This window comes from Typopeltis vanoorti, chromosome 9 (assembly GCF_054136105.1).
Source record: "Typopeltis vanoorti isolate ZY-2024b chromosome 9, IOZ_Tvanoo_1.0, whole genome shotgun sequence".
NCBI classification, from domain to species: Eukaryota; Metazoa; Arthropoda; class Arachnida; order Uropygi; family Thelyphonidae; genus Typopeltis; species Typopeltis vanoorti.
In genome coordinates this window covers 140,661,193-140,673,291 of record NC_143557.1, presented here as the reverse complement: position 1 = coordinate 140,673,291, position 12,099 = coordinate 140,661,193, and the positions used below count along the sequence as shown (strand labels likewise).

At 35.8% G+C, this 12,099-nt stretch overlaps 1 protein-coding gene across 1 annotated transcript in view; it reads left to right on the top strand.

Moving 5' to 3' along the window:
- The window catches only part of Tcs3 (Probable tRNA N6-adenosine threonylcarbamoyltransferase Tcs3), a 142,813-nt gene that overhangs the window by 79,209 nt on the left and 51,505 nt on the right, over positions 1–12,099 (top strand). Inside the window, exon 7 of the mRNA XM_090398354.1 lies at positions 656–705. Coding sequence (XP_090254480.1) covers positions 656–705 — 50 coding nt within the window. The remainder of the gene's footprint in view (positions 1–655; positions 706–12,099) is intronic.

The following is a 12,099-nucleotide window of genomic DNA, read 5'->3' as shown; positions in this document are numbered from 1 at the left end:
GTACCGATCTTTAACTCTTCTGATGTTAAGTTGGGGTGTGTTTTCAGATTTGTTCCAGTAGCAGACTTTTCGCTGTTCGCCCTGGTTCCCTACCGAAAACAATGGGGGCCTTGTTTAACCGGTCAACGCTCCAGCCGGCATGAAATTTTGTCATGCTGTACCATCATTTTTATTTTGGTTTAACCAATAAGAATACAATTTGGTCGGCTAAATCCCAAATTGCCAGCCCATCCTCATTCATTCGGTATTCAGGTAGATTCCCAACGGTGCACTACGAGAAGGTGAGGATTAGACTTTAGGTCAGAAGCCCTGGTCAGTTCTCTGCATTCCTTTAAAGGCTATGTGGAGGTCTCCTCTCAGTTATACAGCTTTGACCCTTAAGCATCCCCTATAGGCATATCTACCTAAATTAAATTGACTTGTTATGGTTTATAGTTTATTTTGATGGTTCTTCAACAAGAAAGCAATTATTAGAAGGAAAAAACTGTTGAACTTTTTTTTTAAACTTTTTTTTTAAACTTTTTTCTTAACTGCTGTATGAATTTTTTACAGGAGGTAATTGTTACTTTATTTAAATCTCATTTTCTGATTTATTTAGTTTGTAATAGATGGTTGAACACTGTTTGTTTATGCTTGTATGTATATTTCCTCACAGCTTTCAAATGATCCAAGTCCAGGCTATAACATTGAACAATTTGCAAAAAGGTTTGTATTACCGTTTGCTGATATTCATAAGATACTGGTAATCAACTAACTCTTAGGTATTATTAAGTTTTGAGATAACTTAAATTTTTTTGCTTTAAAAATATAACAAAAGTTTTTCTTTCTTATTAAGAAACTGTATATGCTGTCATTTTTATATTATAAATAATGTTGATGACTTTATAAAAAAAAAATTAAAGAAGTTCATAACAATAAATCTCATTTTAAGTTTGTAAAGTATGTTGCTTTCTTTATGATAAATAAAAGAAATCCTGTAATGTCTTTTATTTCCCAGTGGGAATGGGTGGAACTTCTTTAGCCCTAACTAACTTTTGAAGGCAGGCAATCTCTATTCCTTCAACTTTTCCTGATAGATAGTTAACCTGAGCAATCAGTGAATTAAGACTCTTGAGAGAGAGATTGACAGACAACTGCCACATCTCATGGCCCTAAACTCAAATATTCATTATCTGCAATAGTGGGAGTTCTATCATTTTTTTTTTTTTTTAATAATAAAAATCCAAGTTTCCTGGAAGTAGGGAGAGATCCCATTTGCTCATGTCAAAGATCAGATAACTCAGGAACTGGCCAAAGAAAGGCCTAGACTAGAAACATTCCTTTTGTTTCTGACTAGAATTGAACAGCCTTACTTTGAGCAGTTGAATGCTATGGAAGCAAACACACTTCCCATAAAGCTGCATATCATAAAGAAAAGCAATTTGAGTTTTTTTTCAGTTTGGTTTGTACCCAGAAAGTATTAATATCAGATGGATCAACTAAGTGGCCCAATATTCACAAAGCCACACACCTAATGATGAAATACATATTGGGGATTGCAGTATGTATATATATATATATCATAGGAACCTTGCACATGATTTGATAAGCATATGAATAGATTCCTTGGGCTTTGATTACTTCCCCACCCACCCTTTTGGGTATATTCCCCACTATGTTGTGATAAAATGTGTCAGGTATTTGGGATGCTCACACTTTTCATACTGCTGGTCATGCTCTCCACGATTTTACCATTTAACCAGTGTGTGTTAACCATTGTTAGAACACAGGTGAACATTCCAGCTTGTCTCTTTGTTCTGAAATGGATTGAGGCATTATGCAGGCCAATCAAGTCTTGCTACATTCTTTTCCTTAAACCATGTGGAACAGCATATGCAGGTGAAACCTGTACATTCAAGGAATGTACAGGATACTAAATAATTAGGTTTACATTTTATCTAACATCTTATAAACAATTTTCCTACATATTAGTCTGTTATTTATCAAGCTCCCCTATTGTCAGATCTTAGCTATCAGTCTTCTAACTACATCAGTCCACCTAGATCTTGGTGGATGTAGGTCTTTATGGATATTCTCATTCTACGTCAACCAAACAGCAGCTTACAGTTCTCAATATATAAAAAACCAACTCATACTGGTAAATATATATTGATTCTAATTCTCATCATCACCCTTGTCAGAAATATGGTGTAATCAAATTCTTAGTTGACAGAGCTTGTAAAATTTGTTCTACAAATTCTCTTTTAAACAAAGAACTGTTTATTATCAGAACTACCTTTAATGCAAATGGTTATAATGCAAAAACTATCAAAAAAATAATAATTATGGCCACAATTCTAACCCTCCTCAAGAAGAAATTACCAAAATTTGTATTCCATATGTTGTTATTATTATTATTATTATTATTATTATGTGACACCTCCAGGGAGTCCAAAGACTCATCGAGGGAGAGTGTGCCAACAGCATCGAACGATTAATCCTCTTCCAACTACTGACTGCACACAAACTTGCTTAACTTTTTTTTTGAGCCATTAGTAGCAGAGGCTGTACCAATCAACCAACCTTTGCTAAAGGACCTTCTGAAAAAATAGCAAGATTATTTTGACAGATTAATGTACAAGTTGCCTTCTTGTACATTAATCAAACCAAAAATTAACCAAAAGACAAATATCCCCTCTATTTTATCCTGGAGTTTATAGAACCTCCTGCTCTTGTGACTTATATTATTATGGACAAACTGGTCGATCTGGACAAATTCGTCTGGAAGAACATCAGAAATACGTTTCTCTTAATGAACCCAACAAATCTGGTCAGTAAACATTGCTTTATCTACAAAACAGACACAGAATTCAGTGGAACAAAACCAAAGTGTTACACAAAAGTTACTTTCTTTTAGAAAGACTCCACAAAGAAAGCTGTGAAGCACACATTCACAACCCGAATCAGAACAAAAACGATTGCCTAAAACTTTCTCAATTTTTGAAAGTTATATTAGCCAATACTCGCCATTCATGTGTTCCATAATTGTAATTAAATTTTGTTTATAATTTAAAATTAATTAACTAAATCATAAATTGATTTAGTTAATTAATAAATTTATTGTAATTTATTTTGAATATCTATAATGCAGATGGAGCTATTCTCCTGCAGCTGATATTGCACATAATATCATGTGCTTTCAATTAAATTATTCTTTTTTGAGTTTTTCTCTAACTATATTATTATTATTACATAACACCGCTAGGGAGCCCAAAGACTCATCAAGGGAGGACACCTACTCTACAACTCTGTCTCCACCACTCAAATCCATCAACTACAATGAACCACAACTACCATCATCATCTACACCACTGCCAACTACCATCCATCATCACCACTAGTATTTTCACAGACAATCATAAACATCCATGCCCACGGTATGATTCGAACCTGCAGCCTTTTGGCTGGAGAGCGGATATGCTGACCACTCAGCCAACCAGGCCGACATTGCTTATGAAACTTAGCCAAAAATTTTACAATAAAAAATATTAAACATGAATGTTTCTGTTATCAATATTTTAAAATGAATTCTTCCCCTTACGTCTCAATTTTCAGACGATTAGTTCTTTATGGATTTTAATGTAGATCATTTTCCTGTCATCAAAAATACCTATTTTGTTAACCTTTCCCTTCCCATTTTGTTTAAGTGTGACCATACAACCTTAGATTAGTTCCACTAGCACATTCTTGACTGTTAAGAATGTTAACAATTAGCCCACACATGGCATTTATTTGCTGTATGCCTTGCAACTTCTTACACATGGGTGTGATATTAAAAAAAAAATGTAAAGTTCATCTCTAGTATCATAATTTGTAATATGATGCTGTTAGCAAGGCATCTGCTCACTTCCCTAATATTTCTCAAAACTTGGATATTATTGGTCTCTATTCTTTGACCTACTGTTTTATTTCTAAACCAACTCTCAGATCTCTTAGATTTATACCACTAGTTTGGCGTTTTGGGTGATATCTCTGTTATTCTAGATGTATTTATTGAACTGGATTCCCACCATAAGGCTTTGTTTATTGTGTACCATATTCACTTTGCCATCTTTGCTAAAAACTGTACCTAAATAAATGAAATATTTTACTTTTGATTGGTTTCCAATGAGAATAAAATTGAGTTCCTGGCTATTTTCATAGTTTTTGACTTTTTGTTGCTGATTTTCAAGCCAAATTTGGTGCAGATCACAAGTCAATGAGACTTTTCTTGTCTGTTAATTGTCAGACAAACCAATGAGGTTTCTTGTGTCTTCTCTCCATGTGAATTTATGCACATCTATAATTATGTTGGAATATGGTATTAGTACAGTTGACTCTGAATGTAGCAAACATTGTTATAACCAACTCATTCATTCCCAACATTGGGATGGATCAATCTAGGAGTGGGGGAGGATTTTCCCCAGCAGCAGTTTAATGGGATAGAAAAAACAAACAGGAATCAAAATTATACATTGAATGTGAACAGAATAAGAATTAAAAATATGTAAAATGACTGTGCTAATTATATCAATTGTGAGGTGAACTTTTGGATCTTTCAGTATTCATTAATTGTGCACTCTCGCCAAATATAAACTTCAAATTTGGCTGCTACTACCCTAAGGTTTTTTTAAAAGTTTCTTGAATAAGAATAACTTATAAAGGAGAAAATAGGTTCATATTATTTTTGTTATAAATAAAATGCACATCTTATTTTGTACACTTCTGATTGAACCTTCCGTAAAATGAAATGCAGTGAAAATTATTTACAGCATAAGATGAGTCAATAATACTTATCAAGACCTGCCTTCAGAAATGAAACAATCCATAAAATAAACTGTGATCAAATCCTAGATTCATTTGCTGAGCAGAAAGCTCACAAAGATATTTTGAAGACTTTTAAAATACTTTTGTTGAATTTGTATGTTTGCATTTTTGCCAAATTAAAAATAAAATTTTATATAACTTCTTGCACATTTGCTAAGCATTTTAACATTTTTAGATCGCTTAGCAAAAAGGAAAGGGATCTACGGTGATTGGTAAACATTTTAATTTAGGCGAATCTACTATAAGAGCAATTAAAAAGAACGAAGTCGTAATAAGAAAATCTGTCATTTCTGGCACAAAACTAAGTGCCAAATTATCATCGTACTCAAGAGATGCTTTATTAGAAAACACGAAATGAGAGCTATAATTTGGATTGAAGAATTAACTCAAAGAAGAATTCCTATAAGTGGTTATTTAATTAAACAAAAACTCTTTGGTTTTATGAACAGATGAAGCAATTGGATCCGTCTACTTCCACTTCCCAGGCTGATAAAGAATTTTTGACTAGCAAAGGATAGTTCACTGGATTTTTAAAAAGGAATGCCCTTCATAACGTGAAGATTACAGGTGAGGTTGCAGCAGCAGATGAAGAAGCAGTCAAAATTATTGAAGATGGTGGATATTGTCCCGATCAAGTGTTTAATGCTGACGAAACAGGATTATTTTGGAAGAAAATGCCTAGTCGAACTTACATCGCAAAGTCTGAGAAAAAAGCAAGTGGGTTTAAAGCAAGCAAAGATCGAGTAATGTTGTTATTTTATAGCAATGCATCAGGAGATCGAATGTTGAAACCCCCTCCTAGTAAATTGATTTCTAAGACCACGTGCTCTAAAAGGCAAAGATCTAAAACAGCTGCCATTACATTGGATGGCTAATACAAAGGTCTGAGTAACAACTTCTGTATTTACTGAATGGTTCAATAATTGCTTTGAACTAGAAATAGAAACATATATGAAGCAAAAAGTTCTCGATTTTAAAGTTTTATTAATTGTTGACAATGCACCGAGTCATCCAAATGTGCAGGTAGTGTTTTTTCCACCCAATACAACAAGCATTATTCAGCCATTAGATCAAGGCATAATTGCTACTTTTAAAAAATATTAAGTTAAGCACACTTTTCAATTTATATTGGATAAACTAGAAAATGAATCATTAGCAGTAACTGTCGTTTGGAAAAAAGTTTCTATTTTGGAATGCTTAAATCATGTTGCATCTGCTATCACTGAAATAAGAACACGAACTTTAAATGCCTGCTGGAAAGCAGCTTGGCCTGGATGTGTTGCAAACAGTGCAACCATGCAAACATCTACATTATCAGCTGAAATCATTACTTTGGCACATTAAATTGGTGGGAAGGTTTTGATACATTTAGCCAGTATGATGTAGACGAATTGCTTGTGCATAATGCCTTAAGTGACGATGATGTTATTGGATATCGATTAACTTTAGATACCGTCAAAGATCCAGAAAACAATGGTGAAGCAGAAGAAAAACCTCTCCTCCTCACTGCAAATATAATTCGAGGTTTTGAACTGTGCAATAAATTGGAAAATCATATTCTTGTTAATGACACAAATTCTGAATGAGCCTTTAAATTCAACGTGAGCTGAAGAACTGTATGTCTGGTTATTGCGAGCTGTATAAAAAATTTGTGAAATCATCATTGCAAAGTTTAATCACTGATTACATTGTCAGAAGAAAAAATCAGCACAGAACGAGAGTGAAGCTAAGTCTGTTTGTGAAAAAACATTTACCATACAGATCTGATGCGCTATCTCTTCTAGTGATGAAAGTGATTTTGCACCTTTCGCAAACATGGCCGAATATTGTCTAATAGCGATGATAATTCTGATGACAAAGTGTAAAAAAAAAATTTTTTTTTACTTTTCAATAAAATTAAATGAATAAAGCTTTAAAACAAACTTAGCCATTTTTATTTTCCTGAATTTTCATAAACTTTTTTTATGCAATTTCAGGTTTATTTTAATTCATTGCTTCGGTGTTATGTGGTTTTAGAAAATTATGGAACGTATCCCTAATTCGCAATGTAAGTTAGGCCTTTTTTGTGCGATTTTTTATATGCAGTTTTCTGTGGAACGTATCTACCACATAAAAAGAAACCCGACTGTATATATCTGGTATCCATTTCCTCTGTGTAGATCTCTAACTTTGTGTTAGCTACCCTCTCTAATGCCTTGAAAAATTTTTTCACTTCTTCCCTAATACAGCTTTCTCTGGGATCATAGGTACATGTCTTATTATCCAATTCCTCATTTTGTCCCCTCCCCATGGAGCCCTGTTCGTGGTGGAAGAGACCTTCTAGTGATGGTAGTAGCACTTTTCATTCTTACTCTTTCTCTTTGCTCTGCTTCTGAGTATTTTTTATTATCCTTTCTTCTAGACCATCATCACTGAGATCCAATGCCTGCTATGATGTTTGTCATGCAGTGAAACCCATAGACATCCAGAAAGAGGGGATCCTGGTAGTATTGCACTATTTTAGCTTCTTCTGCTTCAGCAAGGTGAGCAGTCCTGGATGGTCCAGCCAGGATTAGTAAGGTAGTGGGGCTTGCCTGCAAGGATCAGTGGCACTGCAGTAAGTTCTTATCCTCCCATGGTTCAGGGATTGGACTAAAGGCTTGCTGTGATGCCAGTATAGCATTCAGAGTAGCCCTAGCATTCCACTCCCAAGCATAGTCACTGGACATCCATGTGTGGATCTATGGTGGGTGAAGAGCTCTGGCACTGAACAAAAAAATCTCTTGAGTATGAATTCTTCATTCTCAGATGTTTCAGGGGCTCTGACAAGATCCAAACCAAGTACCAATACTATAGATACATCATTTGATAACAGAAGTAAGAAATGAAAGGCTTGTGATTCCAGTATAAATGTACCAGTATTTTTCTTCATCCATGCTACAGGTGAAAAGCTAATACGGAAAATGTCACCGTCCTTCATTCAGAAGGTGTTAGTTTAGCAAAGCAGTTTTCCACATGCTGGTTGCCAGATAGTACACAGGGGACTGAACCTGATGGTAATGGGTCTACTGGAGACTTCTTGATCAGCTGACAAATAATCCTGCTTATGCTGCTTACTCTGACAGGTCATTTGCCTAGAGAGAGAGTCAGTGTACAGCAGTGTGCAAAAGGGGCATGTTTGAGGTCACGTTTGGTAGTCATTTAGAGTCTGGGCACTCTCTGTGTCCAGACATGAGTATTATGCACACAAATGCTTCACATTCTAACTGCATGTTCTGCTCTATAAGTATACCCAACACCCTGAATTAATCCTTCCATGAAAGATAGTCACACAAATATTAGTATCAATACAGTTGTAAAAAAAATCTCACAAGTTGCCAAAAAAGAAAAAAAAACAGCAAAAATATGAAAAATACAACAAAAAATTATATAAAATCATAAAAAATATACTCAACATACCCAAAATTTCTTCCAATAAAAAACACTTCCATATCCATTTCACCAATAAGGCATCTGGAATAAGGCATACATGCACATTACAGGAATCAAAATCTGATCATTTATTCCTAACTGAATCCCAATTGGCATACTCCACAACTATGGCCCACCTCAACTATCCCAACTACATCTTGCATGATGTGTTCTGCAAAAAAGGAGGAATGTGTGCTTTTGTGAAATTTGATATCTTTGTCAAATGTTATCCAATCTGGGATCCCTGCTTTTCTATCTACTCTGATTTCCTTTTCTCACTTTAAAGTCTTCATTTTCTACCTTTACCACACAGTCCTTTTTGACTATGTATCACTCGGACTCCCTCTAGGCAAATTACCTGTCAGAGTAAGCAGCATAAGCAGGATTTGTCAGCTGATCAAGAAGTCTCTAGTAGACCCATTACCATTAGGTTCAGTCCCCCTGTGTACTGTCTGGCAACCAGCATGTGGAAAACTGCTTTGCTGCTGTACCTTCAAATTAAGAACTGGCTCTCTAGTTCAGTAATAATATTGGTAGAGCAAGCCCAGATCATCACTCCCACTGGGAAGAAAGGGAACACAGAAATCTAGAAACTCTATTCAGGCAATAAAAGACATCTAGTGCTCTAGTTAGCATGTCTTCCATCTAGGGAAGATATGCTTTTAAGGTGGTAATACGTGCCTTAGCAGAGCACCATTTGTGAAAACGGGTCATACCATATGAAGGTGGGGTTGACTTGGCTGGAAGAGGCTATATATTTGCACAATCACCAGCCTGTAATGGCCCAAATCCTATACAATCCTAAACATATTTGCAATATGTCTTCTGAATTCCCTTACCTTACATTTAATATATTAAATTGGCAACCATTCTCCTTTGCTCATACTGCCAGTCTATTTAAATAATCCTGTAAGATGTATGCATTATCTTTGTTAACTATTACTCAATTATGAATCTGCAGAGAAAAAAAAAAAAACATGAGCAAACAAATGAATATTTTGCCTCAGATATCATTGATGTACAAATAAATCTGCAGTAGCCAAGTACAGAGCCTAAGGGGGTGAGTGAGAGGAACACCATTAGTCATAGGCCTTCTCAAGGATTGGATTCTACTCCTTCATAAACTACTCCCTGATATCTCTCCATTGGCTACTTCATATTCATTCTCATTTGCTGCAATTTATGTAACAGAATTTTATGCAGAATCTTGTCAGATGGCATGGCAAAATCCAGCAGTATTACCATGTAGTGTAACTGTTACATTTATCCAACTCTGATGTCACTTTATTACAAAGAGTAAGTTACAGAGACATGACTCTACCCTTCACAAAACAATTTTGACCCCCTTCCTGTATGGTGTACTCATCTCTATCCATCCATTCCTGACTTTTACTGTAGATTGGTGCAAAGGACAAATGCAAGTGGCATAGATTTTTCAAAAATGACAAGAGGCTGCAATATGTATGCAGAGATTGAAGATATTTATATAGAAAGGATTAATAGAAGTGATGAGAGAATTTGGGTGTGCAAGAAGTGTAGCATGCTATGGATTATGAGATACTGAATGTGAGTGGTAGCAAGCAAAAGATCGTGTATGTCACTATTGGAGTAAGTGGAATTGACAGTATAATTGAGTGCATGAATGGTAACAATAAGACAGCAGGCAAAACTAGTGGTGAGTTAGCAACGTTGAGTGATAGGATACATAGATGGTAGTGAATTAGCAGTGAGTGGTAAGAGAGCAGGTATGGCCAGTGGCAAGTTAGTGGCTGTGAGCTGTAAGACAGTGGACATGCAAGGTAGTGAAAATGCAATTGGCATAAATGACAATGAGAAAGTAATTGAAGAGATGAAAATAGAGTTGGTAAAGATGAGGCAAAAATTTAAATATATGAGGAGAGTTACATATTTGCATGGAAATGTGAAGAAGAATGGTATTAAAAATTTGAGAATATCAATATGTGGTGATTCTATGATGAATGAAAGGTGTGGTGAATGAAAATATGCGCAAAGTTTGTTTTCCAGGAGGTGGAATGAGCATGGTGATTGAAGCATTGGATAAGAGGAATACATAAGCTAAAGAGTTGGTAGTTGCCACAAATCATTTGACTGCTAACAAGGAGATAATGTAAGAATGGATGTCAGGAAGTTGTTAAGGAGAGTGAAAGATAACAGTGGTAGATAAGGCAGTCATTGTATTGCCCAGGTATGATAATGATGAGTTGAAAAGGTGAGCAAAGATTATGAATGGTATGCTGGCAGAGTTGTGCAAGGAGAAATGAGTTCATTTTACGAATGTATGGGATGAATTTGAGGAACAGATAGAGCTGTGTAAAAGTGATGGGCTACATTTAAATAGTTAAATAGATTTGGTGTGAGTCAGAGAAACTGTTGCTGTAAGAGGAAGTTATGACTGAAGTGAATGGAAAACCTGAGGAAGCAAGAAGTGTTGTGGAAGAGCAGGAGAGTTTGTTAATGGAGAGGTGAGTAGCATGAATGAAGAGAATGAGAGAGAAGGGACACAAGACGAACAGTGAAACAGAAGAGTCAGGGTCAACAAGGAGACACTGCATGAGAAATGTAGATGGTTTCAGGAGTAGATGGGTACATGCAGGGTTAACATTTAGGTCTGAGGATGGGTGTAATGTCAGTGATGATAAAGAGGAATGGACAGGGGAGAGTGTGGAAGAGTCATATCCAAGAAGTAGGATCAGTGGAACTTGTTATAGAAACAGAAATGAGCCAGTGTGTATGTTTACAAATGTTAGAAGTATTCAAAACAAGGGAAAGGAATTTGTAGTATTGATAGAATTCATTCCCCCAAAAATTGTTTTAATAAGTAAGCATGGTTGAACAAGAATGACATTTTGATAGAAAGAGATGAAGTGATATGCAGTCTCATGAAGACAGACAAGGCAAAAAAAAGAGGGGGGAGTGCTATTGATGATGGCAGAGGAGCTCTGCCCATAGGGTGAACATACAAGGAGCAAATGGTGACAGTGGTTTTGAAGCAGTATAATGTGAAGTGGAGGTGGACAGGATGAAGTGTTTATTAGGATGTTGCTATAGACCTGGTAATGTGGAAGGTAGTGAGAATGAAGTGTTTAGGCAATTTGATCTGGCTAATAAGAAAAGGATGATCATTATAAGTGATTTCAATTATGGTAATATAGACTGGAATGAAGAGACAGCATCTGGAACCAAAGAGAATGAATTTCTTGAGTTTTTGAGGAACATCTTAAGCACATAACAGAGGCTACATGGATCGAGGGTCTTGGATTTGATTATCTCATCAGAAGATATTATTTTAAATGGTGTCATCTTCCTCCAGTTGGTGAAAGTGACCATGAAGTGATCACTTAGGTGGTTGCTAGCCATATCAGGACTTTTGTGAGAAAGGATTATATGTGGAACTATAAGGCAGGTGATTATGACAAACTTGGGTGGCAGCTTACAGCGATATCATGGAATTAGGAATTGGATGGGAAGGAAATCAGTGCTGCTTGGTCTGGCAGAGACAGTGATTGAGTGTGTTCCAAAGGTTAGGAGATTAAATAAGGTAGGCATAAAATGGATGACTGAAGAGGTGAAGCATGCAATCTTGAAGAAAAAGGCATTGTGGAGACAGCATAAAATGAGTAGCAGTAAGGCATTTTGGAGGCAGCATAAGATGAGTAGCGGTAATCAGTTACATGAGTACAAAGAGCAAGCAAGGAAGATGATTTGCTTGGTAAGGGGTAACAAAAGTGCAGTATGAGCAGCAGTTACAAATGAGGCTAAAAGAGATCCTAGGGAGTTTTCTTA